Source organism: Heptranchias perlo, chromosome 44, assembly GCF_035084215.1.
Source record: "Heptranchias perlo isolate sHepPer1 chromosome 44, sHepPer1.hap1, whole genome shotgun sequence".
Taxonomy (NCBI): domain Eukaryota; kingdom Metazoa; phylum Chordata; class Chondrichthyes; order Hexanchiformes; family Hexanchidae; genus Heptranchias; species Heptranchias perlo.
Genome location: NC_090368.1, coordinates 6,357,397 through 6,385,256, shown reverse-complemented (window position 1 = coordinate 6,385,256; position 27,860 = coordinate 6,357,397). Strand labels below are relative to the sequence as shown.

Sequence of the window (27,860 nt, the reverse complement as noted above, 5' to 3'; positions counted from 1 at the left end):
TAAAACTATAGTAACTTTACTGCTGCTTTGGTCATGATCGACTAACTCAGACTGGAAATCAAACCCAGCCCTAAACATGCAAGGGCAGTGTAGTGCTGAGGTTGCCATCTTTTACACATAGCAGATTTGGCTGGTTTGTTTTTGTGTGCAAGGGATTTACAATTGTAATCATCACTGGCTTGTTTCTTGGTTATTAGGGGTCCTGATCTCAGAGGGTTGCAGAAGGTTACATAGAGGCGGGTAAAGCTATGGAAGGATTTGAACAGAAGGATGAGAATTTTAAATTTGAGACATTAAAGGAAACATGAGACCTCCTTTATCCTGCAATGTCTTATACTTGGGGATGTTTCCCAGTTAAAAGGGAATGTACTATAACTCCATTTCATTTCTTTCAATGAGACACACTACACAAAGACCCTCTAAAGAGAACCATGAATAAAATGTGAGTTTATTAGTGTACATTTACTTAAAATCTTTCAGGATAGCTAGGTGGTGATATACTGACATTCAACAAAGTGCATTAGTCACCTTTGTAGTCCTTGTATACATTTCAAAATACATAAATAATTACTATGTAAAAACACCTCCATATTTACAATTATAATATTTTAATATATAAAACTTTATATTAAATCTGAGCATATATAGTGAGATAAGATTTTTCTTTCTGCTTAAAAGTGATCAACTCTCTAATCCAAAAGAGGATTCGTCCATATATTGGCGTCTTTAAACAACAATCCCATTGGAGGGTTATCCATGGTTTCAACGTTGCGCACACACACAGGCTCCTACAAAGCATATAGCGGCAAGGTGACTAGATGGTTACTGGAATGTCAGTGAACTGTAACGGCGGGTGTGAAATTTTAAAATTCAGTCCACTTGGAAGTGTGAAAAGCACCCAGCAGAACAATTTTAGATTCTGTCCTTCCAAATACGGCATCTGGAGAGAGCACTGGGGCGAAGGATTTGGCCGGGGTACAGCTTTGGTTGAAGCAATTTGAGGTGGTGAAGACTGGGGTAGTTCTCTGTCGAGTCGAGAAGGTTAAGGGGAGATTTAATCGAGGTGTTCAAAATCATGAGGGGTTTTGATGAGTAAAAAAGGAGAAACTGTTTTCAGTGGCAGAAGCGGACACAGATTTAAGATTAAAAAGAACCAGAGTGGGAGATGGAGAACTGTATGTATGTATATATATATATACACACACACACACATACATACATGCAGCAAGTTGTTATGGTCTAGAATGCACTGTCTGAAAGGGCAGATTCATTAACTTTCAAAAGGGAACGAGATAAACTCTTGAAAAGGAAAAATTTGCAGGGCTATGGGGGAAGAGAAAGTGAGACTAATTGGATAGCTTTTTCAAAGAGCCAGCACAGGCTTGATGGGCCAAATGGCCTCCTTCTGTGCTGTATCATTCTACGTCACACAAGAAGTGTATACTACATCATTAAAAAGGATGCACCTCCAGACACCAGCACTGCTTTGTCATTTTCCTATGGGGAGTAGAGGAAGGATCTTAACCAGCCACAATGCAAAAGCATCAACTAGTGGTGGGTTAAGGGAGGGAGTCCACACTGGACTGGTCAGACATGACCCTGGGCCGAATGGCACTTTCTTCACTCTGGCCTTAAGTTGATAGTTGGTAAGTTGGCAGGAGCTTTCTGAAGACCCAAGGGTGGTGGGCTTTCCAAAACAGACTACCAAATTGGAGGGGGGGGGGGGGGGTAGATTTTTAACTTGCTACACCCCCACCCACCCAACGTAAAAAAAGAGGTGCTGTGGATCAGCTACCTATTAGAGAAACGAAAACAATTTTAATTTCCGACTAAATGAATGGAAATAAAATTCAGGCAGAAAATCCGATGTGTTTTCAGCCCAGGGAGTGAGAGGCAAGTTGAAAAATCAACCCCAATTTGTTTAGTCCGAGGGAACAGGTGTGCCAAGCTACTTGAAAATTTATTTTAAAGGTTTTGTGGAGAAAGTTATATTTGGGATGTTACCAACACCAAAATATTGCATCTAACCAACGAGAAGACCTCTTAGTCACAATATTGAAGTGGCCAAGAATTTAGGCTAATTAACTTCGCCCCTCATCACTAAGAGGTCATTTCCTCGTTGCTTAAGTCGCAGGAAGTGGTCGGCTTTACATAGGAAGTAAGCAGTCTCGGTGGCATCATTTACCTATTATTTTTAGCAAACAAATACATACCATGGCAACGCAGGTATAAGAAAACAGCAGAGGAAATGTCACATTCATTAAACGGAGAGTTGAGTAGCACAAGGAAGTGAATCCAGTGTTGGGAATTCGAGTCCTTATTTTAAACAGCACATATACCTGAGGCAGTTTTAGTGAATCAGGGGTATGGTCGTGTAAACCAGAGGCCTGGACTAATAACCCAGATAACAAGAGTTCAAATCCCACCATGGCAGTTTCTGAATTTGAATTCTGTTTTTTTTAAAAAAAAACTAAATAAATCTGGAATATCAGTAAAAGTGACCATGACGCTGTTGGATTGTTGTAAAAACCCAACTGGTTCACTAACGTCCTTGTAAGGAAACTTGCCGTCCTTACCTGGTCTAGCCTATTAGTGACTCCAGTCCCACACCAACGTGGTTGACTCAATTGTCCTCTTAAATGGCCTAGCAAGCCACACCGTTGTATCGAACCGCTACAAAAAAATAATAAGACCCTCACCACACGGACTGCAGCGGTTCAAGGCGGCCCACCACCACCTTCTCAAGGGGCAACTAGGGATGGGCAATTGTTGCTAGTGTCACCTCCATCCCAAGATTTAAAGAAGATTGAATATAAGTGTTGACACTAGGCTTTCAATAAAGTGCAACAGTGGTTGTGTAAAATTCTTGTGCTACAGTGGAACCTACATTGTCCACAGTCGCACTAGCTACCTTACCCTGCAATTTCTTTGGTCGAGTTTCATTGGCTTTGTGAACAAAATGGGTTTCTTTTATGCGTGTTCATGGTCACGCCCATGTTGAGGGTATCACTACCATACGTGCAAGACCAAAAAAAAAGTTGGGCAATTCTCACATAGAATCATACAGCACAGTAGGAGGCCATTCAGCCCATCGTGCCTGTGCTGGCTCTTTGAAAGAGCTCTCCAATTAGTCCCTCTTTCCCCCACTCCCCTGCAAATGTTTCCCCTTCAAGTATTTATCCAATTCCCTTTTGAAAGTTACTATTGAATCTGCTTCCACCGCCCTTTCAGGTGGCGCATTCCAGATCAGAACAACTCGCTGTGTAAAAAAAAATTCTCATCTCCCCCCAGGATTTTTATCTCTCAATTTCCCACCACATTTGGGGGGGGGGGGGGGGGGGGGGGAGAAAGAATCAAACTCCATGACTGCCTGTAAATCACTGCCTTCTTCTGCATGTGGTAAATACTGAAGGTTCCACAGTACATCCACTTCAACTGTGGAAAAATAGCCAGCCCTACAGTTCCAAATTCTGCCCTTCCTAACTTGGCTTTCAGCTGTCGAGCATTTTCAGTTGTCTAACACTAGAGAGCAGCACTGGATTGGTGACAGGCCCATCACTGGTGTGCAAGCAATGAGGTGATGGATTAGGGTATTGCACAAACTAAAATTATCACACAACTGTAGAGGGTTTGGGCCTGTAATTTCACCCCCCTCCCCCCAATCCATCCATCATCTATTGATAAAAGCAGATGGATTAATGCCTATGACAACACTTGGCTTCTTCGACAGCACCTCCCAAACCCACGACCTCTACCACCTAGAAGGACAAGAGCAGCAGGTACATGGGAACACCACCACCTGCACGTTCCCCTCCAAGTCACACACCATCCCGACTTGGAAATATATCGGCCGTTCCTTCATCGTCGCTGGGTCAAAATCCTGGAACTCCCTTCCTAACAGCACTGGGAGAACCTTCACACGGACTGCAGCGGTTCAAGAAGGCGGCTCACCACCACCTTCTCAAGGGGCAATTAGGGATGGGCAATAAATGTTGGCCTTGCCAGCGACGCCCACATCCCATTAACGAATTATTTTTTTTTAAATGGGGAAAAACAAATGCAGCATATTCATAGGCACCTTGCAGCCACGTGTAAAGTTAAATTACACTGCATACACTTCAAGACCAGATCTCGACATTCTGATTTAGGATTCATCCCCCAGTGAGGCAACAGCCCAGAGCACAGCCCTTTCTAAATCCCGAAGGAGGGTAGCAGTTACTCCACAGTACAGAGTCCAACTGGTGAAATTCTAGCTACATGCAGAACAAACGTAAACCCAAAGCACTCCTCGTTCCAAACCATAGAGGGAGGCTATTTTTTTTTTTAAATCGCCCTCTTGTCTTGTGGCAGTGGGGGAAGCTTAAGACAGCAGCAAGCAAGCATTTAAAAGGACAAGAGACAATTACCAACCTCAAGCCCATACACTGCACGGTCCTCCCTGAATCGAACTTCAACTCCCGTGCCAAAATATTGACGGCACTAATGCACCTGTTCAACATTTCTGCATAAATTCCTGTCCATGCTACTTTAAATACTGCCCAAAGCCCTATTTCAAATAAAACCATAGAATTTACAGCACAGAAACAGGCCATTCGGCCAAAGCAGATCTGTGCCAGTGTTTATGCTCCACATGAGCCTCCTCCCACCCTACCCTTCTATTCCTTTCTCCCTCATGTACTTAACAGCTTCTCCTTAAACACATCACTAGGTTAATGACTGCATTCCAATAGCAGAGTCAGGAATTCTTGTGAACGCGTTAGCCGTCTCACCAGCACGGCCGCAAGTATTTCACGGACAAAAGCACCCAAGTTTGCAATTCAGAAGGGGGTTGGAGGTGGAGGAGGGAAAGAAAAGCTTGGATTCGGTCACCAACCTCTCCTTCCACTGAAATAAATCCAGTAGTGAGAGGGTACCAAACAGCATTGGACACTCGGGAAATTCTCCAAGTTCACAGGTAGCCTCACACATCAGGACAGTACAGGCATCGCCAATATGCGTGGTCAGTCCGAGGCACCCACTGGATGTTCAATGGGCTTCACAGGTGATGGGAGATCTTCGTGTCTAATGGGTTAAGCAACTAGCAGCTCCCAGCAGGTGACAATGATGTTTCAAATGGTTCCAACAGGGATTGGAGGGAGATATGAGGGGTGTGTGTGTGTGTGTGTGTGTGTGTGTGTGTGTGTTTCATTTCTGAAAAAGCAAAAAAAAACCATCAAGAGCTGATCATCTAGTGTGATTCAACAGTATCTCCAACCAACACGGGCACGAGGTGACGAACTGTCTCGAATAACAAGGGCCCCAGCCTTTGGCGAAACTTATTCGGACACTGTTTGGATCGTAAGGGCCGTCAGGGAAGTCCGAGCTGGCCGTTTGCTGCAAGGCGCACGACTTTTCGTAGTCGAAGACTTTGACGGAATAGCCGGGGAACACCTTGTGAACGGAGAGAGTTCGGGAGTGGGGGACGCCCAGGGTCGGGGAGTTGACAAAGATCGGGTGCTCGCTGCGGTTGTAGGCCCAGACGCCGTCCCGCTCCTTGCTCAGCAGGATCCCGCCTCCGATTTTGCCACGTGTCCGCTTCACCATCTCGTGGCGGTGGTCCACGTGGAGGTGGCCCAGGCAGAAGCCATTGCCTTGAGGTAGATCGCAGAATATGCTGACCGAGGGCTCATGGACCGCGTAGAGACGGCCCACTCTCGTGCGGTGCTCCCAGTACGCCACACTGCACCAGTGCACCTCCCTCGCCACGGGTGGTGACAAGCTGAAATCTGTAAAGAGAGAGACACACACAGAAAGATCAGTGCCATCATTCGCTGATGATTGCAGTGTTCAGTTGCATTCGCAACCCCTCAGATAATGAAGCAGTCCATGCCCGCATGCAGCAAGACCTGGACAACATCCAGGCTTGGGCTGATAAGTGGCAAGTAACATTTGTGCCAGACAATGACCATCTCCAACAAGAGTGTCTAACCACCTCCCCTTGACATTCAACGGCATTACCATCACCGAATCCCCACCATCAATATCCTGGGGGTCACCATTGACCAGAAACTTAACTGGACCAGTCACAAATACTGTGGCTACAAGAGCAGGTCAAAGGCTGGGTATTCTGCGGCGAGTGACTCATCTCCTGACTCCCCAAAGCCTTTCCACCATCTACAAGGCACAAGCCAGGAGTGTGATGGAATACTCTCCACTTGCCTGGATGAGTGCAGCTCCAACAACACTCAAAAAGCTCGACACCATCCAGGACAAAGCAGCCCGCTTGATTGGCACCCCATCCACCACCCAAAACATTCACTCCCTTCACCACCGGCACACTGTGGCTGCAGTGTGTACCATCCACAGGATGCACTGCAGCAACTCGCCAAGGCTTCTTCGACAGCACCTCCCAAACCCGCGACCTCCACCACCTAGAAGGACCAGGGCAGCAGGCACATGGGAACACCACCTGCACGTTCCCCTCCAAGTCACACACCATCCCGACTTGGAAATATATCGCCGTTCCTTCATCGTCGCTGGGTCAAAATCCTGGAACTCCCTTCCTAACAGCACTGTGGGAGAACCGTCACCACACAGACTGCAGCGGTTCAAGGCGGCGGCTCACCACCACCTTCTCGAGGGCAATTAGGGATGGGCAATAAATGCCAGCCTTGCCAGCAATGCCCACATCCCATGAACAAATTTTTTTTTTAAATCACCCATTTACTCCAGAAACACCAATTCACTTTTTTTCCAACAAGTACACCTTGCATTTAAGAGGAGGTGGTTAGTAAGAAGAGGCTTGCATTTATATGGTGCCTTTAACATAGTAAAACGTCCCAAGGTGCTTCACAAGTGAGTTATCAGACAAAAAAAAATTGACACTGAGCCAAAGAAGGAGACATTAGGACAGGTGACCAAAAGCTTGGTCAAAGCAGTAGATTTTAAGAAGGGAAGAGAGAAGCAGAGAGGTTTAAGGAGGGAGCTTAGGGCCTAGATGGCTGAAGGCACGGTGGGGTGAAGGAACTCAGGGATGCACAAGAGGCAAGAATTGGAGGAGCACAGAGTTCTGAGGGTTGTAGGGCTGGAAGAGGTTACAGAGATAGAGAGGGGAGAGGCCATGGAGGGATTTGAAAACAAGGATGAGAATTTTTTTTTTGTGGAGAGACGTTGCCGGACCGGGAGCCAATGTAGGTCAGCGAGCACAGGGCGGGTGATGGGTGAACAGGACTTGGTGCGAGTTAGGATACGGGGGGGAAGCAGAGTTTTGAATGAGCTGAAGTTTATGGAGGGTGGAAGATGATAAACTCAGGAAATTGGGAGCGAGACAAGGCTCACAAGTGCGTGAACCCATCACTGTTGTAATGAAGCAGTGGTTCAGGGACAGCAAGCAAGCTTGGGTTTTGAAAGTCTACAGATTTTACGAGTGAGGGAAACAGAGGGAGGTGAGAAGTCCCACAGTTCAGGAGGGAAATGGTGCGATGAGTCTCTGGCCCAGTAACATAACCACACCACCACCGTGCCCGGAAGGGGTGAAGTGTTGTGGAAGGAGCTCGTGAGAAAGTTTTCTCTCCCGATGACACTGAATTTTGCTGGCTACCTTCCGGCACCTCGCTGTTCTTTTACGTGCAGGCACGGACCGCAAAAGGTTGCTGGGCTGTTCGTCCATGGGGTGCGGGGTCATCAAAGCCAAATGCTTCACCGTGATCAGGAGCAGGAACCCGGATTGATTTCTGCACCCGCTCTCCCTTCCCCAAACTGAGTCTCTCCCCTCCCATTCCAATACTGGTGCCTCTACCAGGACCCCAGCCAACTCCTGATACACAGAGGATGGAACCAGGAGCTTTCTGGTCTCTTTGGTGTGGAAGGGCTTAGAGGGTTAAATTATAAGGACAGGTTGCATGGACTAGGCTTGCATTCCCTCGAGTGTAGAAGATTAAAAGGGTGATCTAATCGAGGTGTTTAAGATGATTAAAGGATTTGATAGGGTCGATAGAGAGAAACTATTTCCTCTGGTGGGGGGAGTCCAGAACAAGGGGGCAGAACCTTAAAATTAGAGCCAGGCCGTTCAGGAAGCACTTCACACAAAGGGTAGTGGAAATTTGGAACTCTCAACCCATAAAGCTGTTGAGGCTGGGGGTCAATTGAATATTTCACAACCGAGATTGACAGATTTTTGTTTTTGTTAGGTGAGGGTATTAAGGATTATGGAGCAATGATACAGATTGGCCATGATCTAACTGAATGGCAGAACAGGCTCCAGGGGCTGAATGGCCTCCTACGTTCCTAAAGTGCGCAGAAGGAGTTAAAGAGGTGGAAGGAACTCGAGGCTAAATAATGCTGGGAAAGGCCACTCCAAACAAGTCAGCATCAGGAGCCTCGACAGCCGACGCCAATCGGCCAGACATTCTGGCTGCTTTGTTGTGGTCACGTGGCCCCAAGAAGGAGGAAGCCAGCACTGCTCCTGGGAAAGCAGCCAAGAGCAGAACAGGGTTCCTCAAAACGTGCGTCAAGGCACATTGTCCTTGCTGTCGTGTCATTTGCGATTTCCTCTGGCAGGGTCCAGAGGGGAGGAGGGGCATCCAAAAATAACAGTGCGGCAAGCTTCACTCGCTGGCCCGGCAGGGTGGGGGGGGGGGGGGGGGAAAAAGATTTATCCACCTTTTCCAAAAAGGGAAGCAGGAGATCTCCAGATGAACAGTCCTCCCTCGGCCTCTCTCCGAAATGGTTTGTCCCAAGTCAAACAGACCCAACAAGACCTCTGCCCCCGTTCCCAACTTAATAAAAACTATTCCACCTCAGACAGTGAGATCAGAACAGCCAGGGGTCTCCTGCGTTGGGAGGGAGAACGTGCGGGTCATAGGTGTCCCTTCCCAACAATCGTCTATATTCAACTCCTATAAAAAGAAAAACTTACTCTCTCTCTTCCTCTCCATCCCCTTCAGGCACAACTGTCTCAGCTCAAGATAATTTAATCCCTTCCCCCCCCCCCCTCCCCCCACTCACCAACGTGTCAGGGGAGTCACAGGGCTGTTTAGCAGCTTAACTGACAGCTTTAAATCTTTTACCCCCTCAAGTGTCAGCTTGGCTCGCGAGTACCACCGTCGCCTCAGAGTCAGAAGGTTGTAGATACGAGCACCACTCCAGTACTCAAGCACAATCTAGGCCAACACTTAAAATAAACACACCTGCATTCATAGTGTATTTCCCGACCTCAGGACATCCCAAAGCACTTTACAGCCAATGAGGTGTTTTTTTTTGAAGTGTAGTCTCTGTTGTAAAGTAGGAAACGCAGCAGCCAATTTGCGCACAGCAAGATCCCACAAACAGCGACGTGATAAATGACCCAGGTCATCCGTTTTAGAGATGTTAGTTGAGGAATAAATATTGGCCCAGGACACCGGGGAGAATTCCCCCTACTCTTCTCCCAAATAGTGCCACAGGATCTTTTACATCCACCCGAGAGCCTCGGTTTAACGTCTCATCCGAAAGACGGCACCTCCGACACTGCAGCACTCTCTCAGTACTGGCACTGGGAGTGTCAACCTAGATTTTTATGCGGGGGGGGGGCGGCGGAGTGCAAACCTTCTCAAACTGAAACCAAAGCAAATTGATTGTATCTGACCCGTGCACCACCTGCCCTGGGAGTGTTTGATGGGACAGTGTAGAGGGAGCTTTACTCTGTATCTAACCCTGTACCTGCCCTGGGAGTGTTTGATGGGACAGTGTAGAGGGAGCTTTACTCTGTATCTAACCCTGTACCTGCCCTGGGAGTGTTTGATGGGACAGTGTAGAGGGAGCTTTACTCTGTATCTAACCCTGTACCTGCCCTGGGAGTGTTTGATGGGACAGTGTAGAGGGAGCTTTACTCTGTATCTAACCCATGCTGTACCTGACCCAACACTAGGTGTTCAGAATTGGAACACCTATTTCCACCACAGAAATCCCTCACCTCACTGGCAATAAAATTCACCAAAACAAGAAAAAAAAAAGTGTTCGGAAACAGAGTTGGGCCTTTCCCAACATGGAAATGCCCATCAGGTCCTGAAAGCCAGATCACCTACTCTCCGCCCACAAGACCCACCTCCTCCTCCCACAGTGCCAAAACACCAAATATCCCCACCCGATTCTAATGGGAGCAGAAATGCCAGCACCCTTGTTCTTACCTGGCCAGTCGTCATTGGTGTTGTTTGAAGGCTCGTTCACTCTGTGTTCATGAGTGGATGTGTGTTCAAAGAAGTCTAGGGTGGAAAATATTAACGTCAACTCTTGGGTAATTAATACCGGTCAGCAAAGTATTCTTAAGCTCAACTGGTAAGTTCACAACCCAGTGTGTAACGGAGCCCAACCAGGAATGTCCAAGCGTCCATCTCTAGTTAGTAGATCTCAGTTGGTATAATGGCCGGAGTGGAGGGGCTTTCAAGGGAGCCCAATCCCGCATTACAACAGTGACTGCACTGCACAACATACGTTGTTGGCTGTGATGCACGTCGGGATGTCCCGCGGGCATGCACGGAGCTCCTCCTCCCCCAAATATCACTGCGCTAGGGATAGGGGGAAAATAAACTCAAAATCGGCCAGGGCCCCCGCACCCAATAGCCAACCAACCAGTGACCCTTCTTGGAAGATCCGCACACTCGTGATGTCGGGCCAGGGCAGTATCAAGGTTGGTCATGACTCCCCCCATGGTGGAATAGCCTAGACGGTAAGCTCACTTATAAAGCAGCCCCTTGGGCAAGGAACCAGTGTGCGCACAGTGGACCCTTGTGGAAATGGTACCCCAGCAACAAGGGGGGAGAAATCATCGGAGGAGGAAACCAGAAGAAATTGTAGATCTTGCGACAGAGAAATATAAACAGATCATAAGCCTGAAACATTGGGTACTTATACTTCAGTTTTGGGAGACATGACTGCACGTCACCCATCTCTCCTCTCTTTCTGCTGGCTCTGTCGGAGATGGGGGGGGGGGGGAAAAAAAAAAAAAAAAAAAAAAAAAAGAGAAATTCAGTTCCTTCTACCAACCGGGACTAACAGGATAACTCTTTCAAAGATGCACAATGGGCCAAATGACCCCCTTCCATGCAGTGTCATTCCCTGATTCCAACCTCAGCTTGCAAAGGCATGGTTACTAGTGATCCCCGCTTGCAGTGGTTTTCAGCCACGGGCCAGTCAGAACCTCCTGCTCAATGCCTTTAACTAGTCAGCAGCGGAGATCGGTCACAGATTGCCAGATCCTGCATAATCTGAGTCTATGCTGCTGCTGCCGAGACAAGAGATCAGGCCATTTGTATTGGAGAGTACAGCAGATGTGGAGGGGTGGAGCCATCAGCTGCATTCTAGTTAAGTCAGCTAAGAGTAGCTTTGTTCCAGCATTTCTATACATGTGCATGTGTATAGGAACAGGAGGCCATTCAGCCCCTCGAGCCTGTTCCAGCATCCAATTAGATCATGGCTGATCTGTATCCTAACTCCATCCACCTGCCTTTGCTCCATACCCCTTCATCCCCTTACCCAACAAAAATCTATCCATCTCAGTCTTGAAAGCTCCAATTGAGCCCCAGTATCTGCAGTTTTTTTGGGGGAGGGGGAAGAGGGTTCCAGATTTCCACTACCTTCTGAAAATGTGCTTCTTGATTTCACTCCTAAACAGGCCTAGCTCTAATTTTAAAAATTGTGCCCCCCCCCCCCCCCACCACCCCAAGGAAATAGTTTCTCTGCACCTACCCCATCGAATCCTTTTTATCATTTTAAACCCCTCGATCAGATCACCGCTCAACCTGCTAAACTCAAGGCAATACAAGCCAAGTTTACTCAACCTGTTCTCGTAATTTAACCTGGTGAATCGGCGCAGCAGCCCCTCCAAGGCCAATATATTCTTCCCCGAGATGCGGTGCCGAAACACAGTACTCGAAATGGGGTCTAACCACGACTCTATACAACTATCATATCTTCCTCCCCTTTCTATCCCAGCCCCCTGGAGATAAAGGCCAACATTCCACTAGCCCATTTGATTACTTTTGTACCAGTCTACTGGCTTATAATAGAAAATAGGAGCAAGAGTAGGCCATTCGGCCCATCGGGCCTGCTCCGCCATTCAAAATGATCACGGCTGATCGTCTAAGTCAGTACCCTGTTCCCGCTTTTTTCCCCCCCCATATCCCTTTAGCATTAATATATCTATCTCTTTCTTGAATACATCTAATGACTTGGCCTCCAACCAATGATTTGAAACTTGGTGGGACTCCAATGTCTTTGCTCCTCTACAGTTCCCACTTTCTCACCATTTATAATATTATAAACACACTCGGATACACAGGGAACCAACACATGGAAAGATACACAAGCAAAAAACATAGGGGCACACAAATATACGAGGTGAATTTACCATCAATGTTCTTCCGATTGTTGCCTGGCAGTAGTTTGGAGTAGGGAGGTGGTGGAGTTTCTGAAAGAGAGCACAAACAAGGGATCGTTTTAATTTTTGGAAGTCTTCCTCAGCTCCCATGTTATCAAAAATAAATATGAACATTCATAGAGACTGCAATATCATTAATTTGTTGCTGTTCATGGTCATCAACTGCAAGGGCAAAGGTCATCCGAACCCCGACACCATGCCACAGGGCCCACAACCCAACTCCAAAGCACAAAGACAAGCCCTACAGAAATATTTACTAATCTAACATCGCACCTCGTCGCCAATCCACTGCTGCACAAACTTAGCATAATCCGTTCCGATTACAACAACTCAAAACAAAAAAACCCCTCGATGGCTAAAGTGGGTTAATGAACCCCCCCCCTGCTGCTCCTCCGGGCCAGATTCCCAGGAAGGCCTCAAGTTCGGCATACAACTTGCATTTATATACCGCCTTTAACAGTCAAATGCCCTAAAGAGCTTCACAGGAGCATAAATCAGACAAAGCCACATAAGGAGGCATTAGGACAGGTGACTGAAAGCTTGGTCAAAGAGATATGCTTTTTAAAACCATCTTAAAATAGGAGAGAGGTGTGGAGAGGTTTAGGGAAGGAATTCCAGAGCTTAGGGCCTAGACGGCTGAAGGCACGGCCGCCAATGGTGGGGCGAAGGGAATCGGGAATGCAAAAGATGCCAGAGTTGGAGAAACGCTCCTGGATGGAGCGTGCAATTGAACGATCAGGCTTGGCCGTGATGCCCTTCACGGTCGAAGAGCTTGCTGTCGAGGCTCACACAAAGAACGGCCACTTGGATGAGAAACCCAGCACCCTTGGGAAGCAAATTCCCCCCCAAAAAAAAAGGTTCAGCCTTTTCGGGAATGGAGAGGCAGCAAAAGAGAAGACAACACACTGGAACAGATCAACACAAAGAAACACCATTTAGCTCAAGTGGCACAAGCTTTCATTCAAGCTCAGGCAACTCCCATCTCCCTCCTGCCGTGGGCACCGAGCCCATAGCCCCTTTCTACGCAGAGAAGTCAGGAATTGGTCAGGCATGGGTGTCTCACTTGCCCAACAATCCTCGATCTGGACAGACAGGGGCCCCATCCTGACATCCGACTGTTTCCACCAGGGTCACTGGCACAGACGTGGGATGCAAGTAGTCACAATCCTGGCAGCAGGGACGCACGGTTAAAAAAGAAACCACAAAGCATATCCCGATTTTGAAACAGCAAAGGCTGGCACCAGTCACAAATTCCATTCAACTCTCGAAAAATACCCTGGCGCGATTCCCAGAATGTTTCAAACCACTACAGGAAACTGAGGGAACAACGACTCAAACTCAGATCTCTACCCATACAAATAAATTATTTCAAATCGCTAGTTTTGTCTCCCTCTCTCTTTCCTCCAACCTCCCCCCCCCCCCCCCCCCCCCCCCATAAGACTACTCATTCCACAACTCCTGGTCACCTTCCGGAGATATATACATGTCAGCATACCCAAAACCTGTCCTCAGACATGGACACTTTCCAGAAAAAAAAGTGTCAGCCCTGGCTCAGTGGGCAACAGCACTCTCACCTCGAGTCAGAAGGTCGTGGGTTCGAGCCCCACTCCAGAGACTGGAACACAAAATCTAGGCCGACACTCCCACTGCCAGTACTGAGGGAGTGCTGCACTGTCGGAGGTGCTGTCTTTCGGAGGAGACGTTAAACCGAGGGCCCTGTCTAACCCTCTCAGGTGGACCTAAAAGATCCCACGGCCACTATTGGAAGCAGAGCAGGGGGAGTTCTCCCCGGTGTCCTGGGGCCAATATTTATCTCTCAACCAACATCATTAAAAAACAGATTATCTGGCCGTTATCACATTGCTGTTTGTGTGAGCTTGCTGTGCGCAAATTGGCTGCTACATTACAACAGTGACCACACTTCAGAAATACTTAATTGGCTGGAAAACGCTTTGGGACGTCCTGAGGTCATAAAACGCCCCGTATAAATGAAAGTTCTTTCTCTCCAATGCCATCAGGTAGTGGGACGCTTTACATTAAAAAAAGGCACCAAGTACAACACAGCCACCATCGAAGACGCCACAGTATAAAACTGTCTTCTCTCTCCGCTCTGTTAGACACCCAGACGGGCAGTCTTTCTATCCTTTTAGGGCCTAACCGGGAGTCTCTAACACAATGTGCATCTGTCTTTTACCCCCTCTCTGCCCCATTATAGCGTTCCTGCCAACAGTACATCACTTTGGCTGCATTATAGATAGAGCCCCTCTACAGCTTGAAGAATTGATTGCCAGCTCCATAAAGCTGCATCCCCCTGCGCCGCTACAAACAGCGCACAAGCACCATAAATATCTGGCACCGGCCAAGTCGCAAACCACGTCCTCTGTCTAAAGCTGGGGCCACAGGTCCGCCACGCGATCTCCACTCGATGCAGGTCTTCCCCCAACCCCATGGAGAAGGGGTGACAACCTGACAAAAAGTCACGACCGTAAACCTGAAACCTCCCTTGCGTTTTTTTTTAAAAAGGTGATTGGCAAAAGAACCGAAAAAGGTGATATGAGGAAAAACTTTTCTTTTTAAAAAACACAGCGAGTGGTTAGGATCTGGAATGCACTGCCCTAGGGGGCGGTGGAGGCAGATTCAATCATGGCCTTCAAAAAGGGAACTGGATAAGTAGTTGAAAGGAAAAAATTTGCAGGGCTACAGGGATAGGGCGGGGGAGTGGGACTAGCTGGATTGCTAGTGCATGGACTCGATGGGCCGAACGGCCTCCTTCTGCGTGTGACCTTTCTACGATTCTAAATCCATTAGGTACAAGGGAGAGCTCCAAGGGAACAGGATAGACGTTTGGAAAATACCTAATGGGATAACAAAGTAAATCCGGGAGCAATGCTACCCCAGGGCAGCAGGTCAGGATATTTTTCTTTGCACAAGGATGATCAACAGTTGGAACTACCTTGCCTGGGAATGTCATGGGCTGCATGGGGTCATTATCCATTTTAAGCAGTGAGTGCGGATATCATGGAATGAATTACCAACACCAGAGGGTTCAGAGATGACAGTCCCCACCTCCGTTACAGTAAATGTATAAAATACCAGCGTATTGCTCAAAAAAACAGTTTATAGTCAACAGAAACAACGTGGTCACAAACGTCATGTGACAAATTGGACACTCAAGCCCCAAGCCCACTTCCAATAGAATTCCAATTCCATAACCGTGCCAGCTCCACTATCAGGGGGACAAATTTAAGCGACGGAACAGGTGCGCTTCCTACAGAAGTCATCACCGCACCAGTAAGGACCGTCCCCAATGTCGGAGAATACCGTACAGGGCTGTGCACGCTGTCCTGGTGGCTAGAATGAAGACGGCAGAGCCCAACACAAGTGGCCGCCGGCCGTAGCCATTTGCCTTTGGCGCGAGTGGTATCCGGAAGGTTTCAGTGAGACAGACGGGAAATGGTGCGGGGGTCGTTTACCCCCCCCCCCCGATAGGGTTGTCTCCGTTGGGGCCCTTGGCATTAGAGGCAACCCTGTAAAGTATCGGGGATATTAAAGAAGAACTGCCATTATTTAGAGGTGGGGAGTTGTGGTGGTAGGAAGAGTGTTCAGGCCAACATCTGCATCGTGCAACTCTCAATTTGATGCAGTTAATCCAAGATACAGATCGCATTGCCCACGTTGATTGGAAACAGTCAATGACCTAATTGGTGACTTCAAAACCTTCCTTGCAAGCAAAATCCCCTTCTACTCGCAGGGTAGAGCTCTCTGCTCTGAAAGAACCTTTAGAAAAAGAGTGGGCAGTGGAGCCACCTGGAGGGGGAAGGGTGAGCTTTGCGACTGATTTAACCTTTCATTGGTTCAGTTGCTCAATGCACTGCCCACCGTGGAAATAATGCATGCAGCCCACAACAAACAGCCATGTTCAATAGCCAATCTCTAATGAGTTAGCTGGTCTCAACCAACACACTAGTAGGGGCACGACAACTAGCATCAGTGCCCCGGGCAAGAGGGGAAAAAATAAATCACAGGGTTCTTGTTCATAAATCGCTATCTAGTGACCCCTGAAAGAACTTGCATTTCTATAGCGCCTTTCACAGCCTCAGGACGTCCCAAAAAGAGCCTCACAGCCAATGAAGTACTTTTTCCTTTTGAAAGTAGTCACTGTTTTAATGTAGGAAACCCGGCAGCCAATTTGCACACAGCAAGCTCCCACAAACAGCAACTCGATTTTGTGACGTTGGTTGAGGGATTGAACAATGGCCGGGGAGAAAGCCCACCTGCTCTTCTTCGAATACGTCTACCCGAGATGCCAATTGGTTTTAAACCGTCTCATCTGAAAGACGGCACCTCCGACAGTGCAGCGCTCCCTAGAAGTGCCAGCCTAGATTATGGGCTCAGGTCTCCAGAATGGAAGTTGAACACATGACCTTCTGGCTCGGGAGAGAGTTCGACCCACTGAGCCACACCTGAAACGCTATGACCAAAGTCCGGTCTGCCTGTTCAGGTGAATGTTAACAGTTGCACGGCACAATTGGAAGAAGAGCAGGGGAGCTCTCCTGATGTCCTGGCCAATATTCCTCGTTCAACCAACACCACCAAAAATAGACTGATCTTTCCTCTCACTGCAGTTCATGAGATGTTGCCTTGTGCAAATCAGCTGTTTCACCTTTCTGGCATTAATGCCTTTTCTTTTAATCTGTTAGTTTACCATTAAAAGTTGTGTTCTATGTAAACTGTCTCTTTATCCCAAGTAATTTTTTTTGTTGTAACTAGGCGGTAGAGGGTGCTACAGTTGGCCTTGGTGCTCCTGGGATTGGGTTGTGGATTTGGGGGGGGGGGGGTGGCTGATCAGGCTGGGATCTGCTCCCTGATCGCTATTCAGCGACCGTGCAGATGTTGAGAAACAGCAGGACTGGGTGCGATGTTCATGGTTGAACAGTCTGAACGCACTCAAGTTTCTGCAGGTGCAAGATGGCCACTTGGGCAGCCGGCCTCCAACGAGGAGTTGGTGCCATCGGGAGAGTAGAGTGCGGTGTTGCCATTTTTTCAGCGGGTGAGTGGGTACGTGTGTCTCAATCGGCTCCACAGCGAGGCAGGGCAGGGGTGGAGACACTGAGCCATGGTTAGATGCCTACCTCTGTCTGCACCCCCACCAATCAGGGAGGGAAGATCAGCAGGCCTGGAGGACTTCATGCTCGCAGGCTGGAGAGCGGACTTGTGCTCGCTGACCTACGATGGCTCCCAGTCCGGCAGTGCCTCGATTTTTAAATTCTCATCCACGTGTTGAAATCCCTCCATGGCCTCGCACCCCCCCCCCAAACCCTCCGAAATCTCTGCATTCCTCCGACTCTGGCCTCTCGTGCGTCCCAGGTTTCTAGCGGCCCACCGCTGGCGGCCATGCCTTCAGCTCGATGTCAAATTTTGTCTGATTGTGCTCCCGTGAAGCGCCTTGGGGGGTGTTTTTACTACGGTTAAAGGGGAAAGTCTAAATGTTGTTTTTGGAGCAGGTTTGCCAGAGTGGTTTGGGGAGTAGTGAGCCGAGGAAGGAGGAGGAGTTGCAGGAACAATCACAACTCAACACTGTTTATTGTACCAGACGACCCAGTTTTCTCATCAGTAAATATACTACCTGCTGCGGAACTGACCAGGGAAGTCCTACGTCCAATCTTTGGTCAGTATGGAGTTAGCTTCTCAGGGCAGGCATGTGGCAAGAATCGACTGCTGTCCAATAGCCCCTGTTGGGGCAAACTTGCTCCAAAAACAACTTGCATTTATACTTTCCCCTTTAACCGTAGTGAAACATCCCAAAGGCGCTTCACAGGAGTGCAATCAGACAAAATTTGACACCGAACTAAAGGCATGGCCGCCAGCGGTGGGCCGGTAGAAACCTGGGATGCACAAGAGGCCAGAGTCGGAGGAATGCAGAGATTTCGGAGGGTCAGCGAGCACAAGTCCGCTCTCCAGGAAACACATAACTGCCCCATTAGATCCCAGCCTACGTTTATCCCTCAGCCAACATCACTAAAAACAGATGATCCGGTCGTGTTTAACCATGGGATCTTGCTGTGCCCATATTGGCTGCTACGTTGCAACAGTGGCTACACTTCAAAATTGGCTGTAAAGGGCTTTGGGACGTCCTGAAAGGCGCTATAGAAATGCTTATTTCTTTTTGGAGAGAGAGATATATAGATAGATAGAGACACAGGAGAGAGAGAGATAGATAGATAGATAGATATAGAGATAATGTAATTTGCAGGTTTACCTGGCTCACAGAGTCTGCTGAAATGGTACGGGTTGCAGCACACCGTGGCGTTATCATCATGGATCTTCCAGAACCAGTCGCAGATGCAGAGCCGCTTGAGCTGGTGGAGGTGCTTCAAGTCTGGCCAGCGGAAGAGTTTGCAGGTCAGCAGCTGGGGGCACCAGTTCTGCTTGCCGATCCTCAGCTCGCTCCTGGGGAAGGACACGCAGCTGGTCCGGTCGTCGGAGCCCCTGGCTTCCACCGCCCGGGCCAGCAGTTCCAGCTGTTCGTCCTTGAGCCTCTTGAAGAGAGAGTGGGTGATGGGTTTCAGTCCGCTCTGCGGGTCCTCCGCATTCTGGCCGCTCTCTCCTCCTCCTCCTGACTTGGGGTTAACGACCAAACAACGACTTCTCCACAGTCTCCGGACAACACCCGACCGTCTAGACCCGAACATGCGACGCCCAGGAAACGGCTTCAGAAAAAGTCACTCAATATTTGGGGAGGGGGATTGGGAAACAGCAGGAGAGGAGAGGAGAGAGATGGGGAGCAAAGAGAGAGAGAAACTAGCAATTAGGATAAAGGGGGTGGGAATAAATTGGGGGGAGATCTGCTAAATTGGAAAAAGAAAAAAAAAATCAATCAAATCGCAGTGAAAAAGTCACTTGAAAAAGTTTTCAAACTTTTGAAACTGACGCTCTTTTAAAAAAAAGTAACAAAAAAAGTTTAAAGCCCGCGTTGATCACAGTGTGAAACAAACAAAAAATTTACTCAACATACAAGTAGCTCAGAAAAAAAGACACTTACAGGAATAAATCCCCTCTCAGTAAAAAGTCACATTCAAAAAAAAAAGGGCGTTTAATTCCTTTCTAGGAAAGGATTTTTCAAACGTCAGTTAACTTTTTCCTCCCCACTTCCCCGTGAAAAGAAAATATAAACAATTACTCACTTCCCAACGTCTCGTCCGCCTTCTCCGTTCTTAAAACAAGATCTCCTCCGCTGTCGATTCAGTTACAATAATCCCCCCCAACTGCATCCCTGGTCTCTTAAAGTCCTGGATATCAGGACCCATTTTCTCAACCCCTTCTTCTCTCCGACTGGGAGAGGGCAAAAAAAAACCCATCCAGCTCCAACACTCACCGTCTGCCTCTTACAAACATTTTCCCCTCCCCTTCACATCACCTTCCCCCCACCCCCCTATCATTTTTTAAGGAATCCATTGGTCAGACCTATCCCCACGTGCCCATTCACTCAGCTCAATAATTGGTTGGGGATTAACAGAAAGGAAGGCGGGAGAAGGGATCGGATGGGAAAAAGAGATTTTTCGTTAACTCTTGTCTTGTGTTTAGGATTGAAGGAAAGAGTTTCATCATTTATTTCCCTTCGTGTTAGCTCTAATCCTGACCAGGATGGAAGCAAACCTTTGCCAACTGACAGGCAGAGTCCTTCTTTCAACAACAACCTGCATTTATATAGCGCCTTTAACGTAGTAAAGCGTCCCCCCCCCACCAAGGCGCTTCACGGGAGCGATTATGAAAATTTGACACCGAGCCGCATAAGGAGATATTAGGACAGGCGACCAAAAGCTCGGCCAAAGAGGGAGGTTTTAAGGAGCGTCCGAAAGGAGGAGAGAGAGGCGGAGAGGTTTAGGGAGGGAATTCCAGAGCTTAGGACCTAGGGGGCTGAAGGCACGGCCGCCAATGGTGGAGTGATGGAAATCGGGAGATGCGCAAGAGGCCAGAATTGGAGGTATCCGCCCCAATTTCCAATCTCTCTTCCCTCATAATCTTTCTCCGTTTTATGATGCTTGTCAGTGATCCCCTTGGGTTGCCTCACTGGTTCAATCTAAGCTCCAAATACCCCATCCCACACAGACTTCCTCCTCTCCCCAATATGTTGAAGTCAGGACTCACCACGCCCTCTCCTACTCTTCACTCATTTCTTTCCCGGGATCGCAAAACTCTGGGGCTCTTCACTTCCCTTAGTCTTCCCTTCTTCCTACAATCTACAGAATCTAAAACCCCAGCTTGTTTTTGTCAACCAAGTGCTACTTTTGGCTGTGGTTCAGTGGGTAGCACTCTGAGCTCTGAGTCAGAAGGTCGTGGGTTCGAGCCCCCACTGCAGAGACTTGAGCCCGTAATCCAGGCCGACACTCCCTGTGCAAGTACTGAAGGAGCCCTGCGTTGTTGGAGGTGCCGTCTTTCAGCCGAAGGCCCCCGTCTGCCCTCTTAGGTGGATGTATAAGATCCCGGGGCCACTGTTTCGCAGGGAAGTTCTCCCCGGTGTCCTGGCCAATATTTATCCCTCAACCAACACTTAAAATGCCTTTCATTTATTGCATTGCTGATTTGTGGGATTTTGCTGTACGCAAACTAGCTGTCGCGATCCTTCTAAAGAACTTCATTGGCTGTAAAGTGAATTGGGACATCCTGAGGCACTATATAAATATATGTTCTTTACTTCAGTTACCTCATCTTAAGTTTTTCACCATAGGTGCTGTCTTACACTGGCTCTTCACCTGGGTCTCAATTTTTAAAAAGAAAATCTTTGCTTTGTGCCTATTTTCCATTCTAGGCTGTCAGTTCTAGCTCTTGACGTTGATGGGAATGGAAATAAATTATAAGAGAGGTTTCTGTGTACGATCATTCCCTCTTCTGCTGCTGACCCAGCCCTCTCTGATGGGCTCCTGTGTCCACTCGCTCAAGTCTCCTGTCAAAATCGTCTCAATCTATTATCTCCTTCTTGGGCTTGGCGTCCATTTTGCTTTGCTACCCTCTGTGACGCACTTTGGGATGTTTTTCTGTGTTAAAGGCACTATACAAATGCAAAGTTATAACATTGCAGTGATTGAGGAGGATGATTCAGGAGATTGCAGGATCTCGTAGAGAATGGATAGGCTGGGGCTCTTTTCCCAACCTTCTTTTCATAATGTGGAGATGCCGGTGATGGACTGGGGTTGACAATTGTAAACAATTTTACAACACCAAGTTATAGTCCAACAATTTTATTTGAAAATCACAAGCTTTCGGAGGCTTCCTCCTTCCTCAGGTGAATGTGGAAATGAAATCCTCGAACCTTTCGCATTTATAAATCACAGAACAATACCTGGTGATTACAGATAGTCTTTCCAACTGCCCGTTGCCAAGGCAATCAAAGTGTTCAGACAGAGAGGTGTTACCTACAGGGCCACCGAATATACAAACAACCAAAAAAAAAAAAGCAGAGAGAGAGAGGCAGAAACATAGAAACATCCGGAAGGAAGAGAAAGACAGCAAATGACCCGTTATATTAAAAACAGATAACTTTTGTTCGCTGGTGGGGTTGGGAATCCCTACGTGGTCAGTTTTCGGTAAAATATTAAAATGCCTACGTGGCAAAGAAGCAGAATGCAAAATGGATAGAAAGGGTTAATTAGTTAGTAACTGAGATTGGTACAGGTGGCCTGGCCTCCTGCTGGGCCATATGTTTGCGTAGTCAGCAGGTTTGCATGGTCTTATCAATGTAGAGTCTTTGATGTGATTCAAGGACTGGTCTGAATGTCTCCATGTTTATGGCAGATCAATATAGGTAACGAGCTTAGCCAAATTGAAAGACATTCCAGGTTGGGAGATAAGGAACAGAAGGAACAGGGAAGAACATTCCAAGTTGGAAGGTGAGGAAGTATACCCTTTGATGTCTAACAGCAACATGATCAGCACATGGACGATTTATGATTGGCCGGAAATAATGTAACCTCGCATGGCAACCTATGCCCGGCTTATGATTGGTGTTGACCCTCGTTAAGTATGTTCCAACCCTATTGATTTGTATAAAAACGTGTGGATTTCTGTATGTTTCTTGTTCTTGCTCTGCCAGCATAGAGGGGCTCTATCAGGAGTCCAAATCAATGCTGCAGACTAAGAACCCTGCTATTAAAGTTGTGTTGAACTTTAAAATGTATTCAACTTCAGTTTTTACTGAACCAGACTGAGGGGAAAGAATCCGGATCGTCAGGGTTACGTGTAGCGTGACATGTTCATATGTTCATTAGTATCTATATTAATTTATTTTTTCTAGCAAATTCCCTCTAGCCTCAGCCAACCTCCTCTCCTGTTCCTCATAATTTCCTCCTCCCTGCATCCTCAAAGTGTTGAAATCAAGGCTCATTGCACCATTTCCTGCTCATTCCATTCCAAGACCTCAAAACTATGGAACTCCTCACCTCCCTCAGTCTCCCTTCCCTCCAACAACCGGCAAGCTCGGCGTCACCTAACAGCCACCTCCTCGTCTGCTGCATCTCTTCTACTCCCTCCCAACCTTGGTGGTGCCCTGCCCCCCAGGCCTTGGGCCTTCTCCTCGGCCTCCCAGTCTTCAAAAATGCCAAGTGAGCTGAATCATGGGCGACGGGTCAGACAGATAGACGCTTCCAAAGTAAGTCACACAATGCGCCAGGCCGACCACAAGCCACAGAAATAAACAAAGTCGCAACCTAAAACTAAGATGCTCCTGTGTGCCATAATTGTTTAGTCACCAAACCATCGGGGACTCAGCACAGACCAGGGATTGGGACGTTTACCCAGTAAACCATCAGAGATAACACAGACCAGGGATCAACAGAGACTCAGCATAGAACCTTATCACTAAATCTCACCTTGGTCTCTCCCCCTACTCCCCTGGTACCCTTTCCTCCTTTGAGCACCTTATCTTGTTCCGACCATCTCCTCTCTCCTTTAAACTCCTCATTGTCTATCGCCCCCAAGCCTCACCCTGAAATTCTCACTGAACTATCATCCCTCTTTTCCCCCCTTACCCTCTGCACTGAGCGACCCCTTGTCCTCGGTGATTTGAATTTCCATCACGCTCCCCTAGCCCTCTGGCCTCTGAATTCACCACCCACCACCCCGTCCTCCCTAAACCACTCCCTCCATAGGTGTCAACCGTGTGGGTAGCATTCTTGCCTCTGAGTCAGTAGCTTGTGGGTTCAAAACCCACAAGTTTTAAATTGACACTCCCAATGCAGTACTGAAGGAATGCTGTACTATCAGAGGTGCCGTCTTTCAGACGAGACGTTAAACCAAGGCCCCGTCTGCCCTCTCAGGAGGACATAAAGGATCCTAACAGCACTATTGCAAAGACAAGCAGTTCTCCCTGGCGTCCTGGCCAACATTTATCCCTCAACCAACACCACAAAAAACAGATGATCTGGTCATCATCACATTACTGTTTGTGGGAGCTTGCTGTGCGCAAATTGGCTGCCGCGCTTCCTACATTACAACAGTGACTACGCTTCTAAAGTATTTCATTGGTTGTAAAGCGCTTTTGAGACGTCCTGAGGTCATGAAGGGCGCGATAGAAATGCAAGTCTTTTCTTTCCATAAAAACTCTCCCCTCGACCGTGCCATCTCCCTTGGCCTCTCTACTCCCATGGCCTCTACTCCCACTGACAAGACCATCTCCAACCACTTCCTTGTATCCCCCTTCCAACCCCACTTCCTTCTGCATCTGTCCTTGAGGAAAGCTCTCCCTTAAGTCATTGGCAACGGCACTCTCAAACTCCCTTCCATTCGCCACAAAACCTCTGCACCTGTAGACTTTCTCAACCACTCCCTCACCTTTGATGCCCTTGCCCCTGCTAAAACCTTTACTCCCTCCCGCCCCTACCCCACCCACCCCCCAGCATGGCCCACATCTTCACTCACTCAAATCCACGGGCCGTAGACTCGAGCGTATATGTCGCACGACTGGTTTGGCCATCCGTCACCAGTAGGGCTACCAACTCTGGTTCAAGGCATCCCTAGAGGTTTCGTGATACGAAGGTTTCCTGCCTCCAACCGCCCCATCTCTAATATTCTTATAACTAATAAATAAAAGTGTTCAAAGAAAATGGGGGGAAAAAAACACCCTAATGGTTTTTTTTCTCCCTGGTGTTGCTCGTAGCAGTGACCTCGGAGTTTAATCTTTGATTCCTGGGCAAACCCGGGGGGTCGGCAGCCCGAATTGCCAGACCGCATCAAGGGCTATCGGGCCACACTCTCCTCTGCCAAAACCAATCCAGCATCACCCTGGAGACCATAAGATAACCCCCGGTCTTCCAACACAGGTGGGTGGATAGCAGCCATTGGGCCCCTCTGAGCTGCTATTTGTTTATTTCTCAATGTTATTTTGTTTACGAAGCCCTGGAATTAGTGCCCTGGCACTCAGAATGAAGGAGCAACGTAACACTACTAAATATTTATTTGTCCAATTATGACTGAATTTGGGCCATTCAAGTCCTTCTGTGCGGTGATTTCCTTCGTTTGTTCAAGAGAAGAAACCCAGTTGGAATTATTTATAGTCCGTTGAAGAAAATTGTTGTTCATCTTCCCCAGCCCATTTCCTAAATTATTAATGGTTTGTCGTTCCATTCAGTGTAAGTATTTTTATAATATTTGTTGTGCTGCTTTTTAAAAACACACACGCAAAGTACACCAGGTCTCAGTCGCTGTGTAAATCAGCCCCGTCTCCTCACCGGTAGTTATTTATGAGATATATATATATATATATAGCAGAGCATTCGTGCTCTGCTGAAATCAAGACATTGCAACATCTCCTATTCTGACTTAATCTCTCCCAGGACTTCAAAACTGTGGAATTCCTCATTTTCCTTGGAGTTCCCAACCACCTTCAATCAACAGGCATTTAAACTCTATAAAGTTTAACACCGCTCAACAACAACTACATGCGTTTATATAGCGCCTTTAACGCAGTAAAACGTCCCCAAGACGCTTCACAGGAGCGATTATCAAACAAAATTTGACACCGAGCCACATGAGGAGATATTAGGACAGGTGACCAAAAGCTTGGTCAAAGAGGTAGGTTTTAAGGAGCGAGGAGAGAGAGGCGGAGAGGATTAGGGAGGGAATTCCAGAGCTTAGGGCCCAGGCAGCTGAAGGCACGGCCGCCAATGGTGGGACGATGGAAATCGGGGGATGCGCAAGAGGCCAGAATTGGAGGAGCGCAGAGATCTCGGAGGGTTGTAGGGGCTGGAGGAGGTTACAGAGATAGGGAGAGGGGGGGAGGGCCATGGAGGGGATTTGGAAAGAAGGAAGGGAATTTTAAAACCGAGGCATTGGTGGATTGGAATCCCGTGAAGGTCAGCGAGCGGACACTCACCACCACTTCCTGATCTCTTCCCTCCCATGCTTTTTATCCTCGGTGGCTGGGGTAACAGTGTGCCTTTTATCATCTTTACATTTCCCTCCGTCCCTCCAGCCCCATTCAACTTTCTTCCCGCCCCTCCTCGAGGCACTGACTGCATGCTGGGGATCCCCAGGCCCGGCCACCCTCCCTCGCGTGTGTGAGTGAGTGTCGGCACGGTGGTCGACCTAGGGGGATGATCAAAGCCCAGCCCCATCCCGTTCTCATCCCACGTTCACACACACACACTTTCCACCAGAGGGTCACTGGATCGGAACATTTTAGGAAACTAGGGGGAGAAATCGGGATGGCAGACGGGGAAATAAAGAACGACTTGCATTTCTATCGCGCCTTTCACCACCTCAGGACGTCCCAAAGCGCTTTACAGCCAATGAAGTACTTTTCGAAGTGCGGTCACTGTTTTAGTGTAGGAAACGTGGCAGCCAATGTGCGCACAGCAAGATCCCACAAACAAGCAGTGTGGTAAATAACCAGATAATCTCTTTTAGCGATGTTGGTTCAGGGATTAATATTGGCCCCAGGACACCGGGGAGAACTCCCCCCTGCTCTTCTTCCAGTAGCGGCCACGGGATCTTGTACGTCCGCCCGAGAGGGGCAGACGGGGCCCTCGGTTTAACGTCTCGTCCGAAAGGCAGCGCAGCGCTCCCTCAGTACAGGCACCGGGAGTGTCAGCCTAGATTTTGTGCTCGAGCCCCTGGTGTGGAACTTAAACCCACAACCTTCTGACTCAGAGACGAGAGAGCTACCCACGGAGCCACTGCTGAGACTGTAGGGGAAGAAAACGATGACAAAAAAGGCCTTGGCCATGGAACCGCTGTTTTGAAGTTTACTCTGCTTCCAGCATAATCCCTGCAAACTTGTGCGCTAGACATATGAATCAATCACAGTATTATTGCATTAATCAGAGAGACTAAAACATCCATTGAACCAATTATTGAGGACAGAGCTCATTAATATAAGCCACAAGATCATTTTCCACTGATCTTGGACGTACTTAACAACAGCGCATATTTATATAGTGCCTTTAACCCAGTATCACATCCCAATTAACCACGTGTTATTGAGGTATTAGACAAATAACACTTACAGCTGCTAGACATGATGTACTAGTTCATAAAGTGACCGGCATCCTTCACTGTGATGCTATCGTACAGCATCTTTAGCAATTTTAAGCAATGTATGCTTTTTTTTGGAGAGGGTCGCACCGCAGTAGATCCTCCGTTATCCTCATTCCGATTGTCCCCCCAGAATGTTCACGGAGCAAAGGCTCGCGCAAGGTGTAGAAGCTGAATAATGTGTCATTGGTGTCAGGCGAGGGCCAGCAGCACCACTCCCACCTCTGCCTAAATGTGTGCGGGTTCACATCCCGCTCCAGAGACTTAAAAGAAAGAAGTTGCATTTCTGCCACGCCTTTCACGACCTCAGGACGTCCCAAAGCGCTTCGCAGCCAACGAAGTACTTTTTTTTTAAGTGTAATGTAGGAAACGCGGCGGCCAACTTGCGCACAGCAAGATCCCACAAACAGCAATGTGACCCAGATCATCTGTTTTTTTTTAGTGCTGTTGGTTGAGGGATAAATATTGGCCCCAGGACACCAGGGAGAATTCCCTCTGCTCTTCTTCGAAATGGTGGCTGTGGGATCTTTTACGTCCATCTGAGAGGGGCAGACGGGGGCCTGTGTTTGACGTCTCATCCGAAAGACGGCACCTCCAACAGTACAGCACTCCCTCAGTACCACACTGGAGTGTATCAGACAGAGAAGACTTTCAACCCAGCAGTCTGGGTTGGACCTAGATCCCAGAAGTGAAAGGACAACACACTAACCCACTGTTCTACCCACTCCCTCATGACAAATAAAGTCTTCAAAAAATAAACTATATGGATATTTTTATGCTAACATTCTAAATACTACGTATTTGATATTAAATTTTACAAGGAGGCAACTCTTTCATGATCCTGAACAGAGTAGCCTCTGAGAGAAGAGGCAACTCAGCCACTGTGGCACTCAACGCAGTCTCAGCAGTTCCACCATCCCACTCAACCATGAATTCGAGC

General features: G+C 48.0%; 1 protein-coding gene across 4 annotated transcripts; it reads right to left on the bottom strand.

Annotated features, from left to right (window-relative positions):
* Window positions 1–417: 417 nt before the first annotated feature.
* On the bottom strand, window positions 418–27,142 carry LOC137306704 (mothers against decapentaplegic homolog 6-like). 4 transcript variants are annotated; one of them, XM_067976060.1, is made up of 5 exons: window positions 26,893–27,142; window positions 18,654–19,242; window positions 12,365–12,424; window positions 10,146–10,220; window positions 418–5,765 (listed from the first exon to the last, which is right to left on the bottom strand). In XM_067976060.1, exons 2-5 carry the CDS (start codon window positions 19,084–19,086, stop codon window positions 5,224–5,226), a joined length of 1,110 nt encoding a protein of 369 aa, XP_067832161.1. In that variant the 5' UTR covers window positions 19,087–19,242; window positions 26,893–27,142; the 3' UTR covers window positions 418–5,223. The 4 variants fall into 4 exon arrangements, with proteins under 4 accessions (XP_067832161.1, XP_067832162.1, XP_067832159.1 ...); XM_067976061.1 differs by having other exon boundaries at window positions 18,654–19,239; XM_067976058.1 differs by lacking the exon at window positions 26,893–27,142 and adding an exon at window positions 19,579–19,788.
* Window positions 27,143–27,860: the final 718 nt, after the last annotated feature.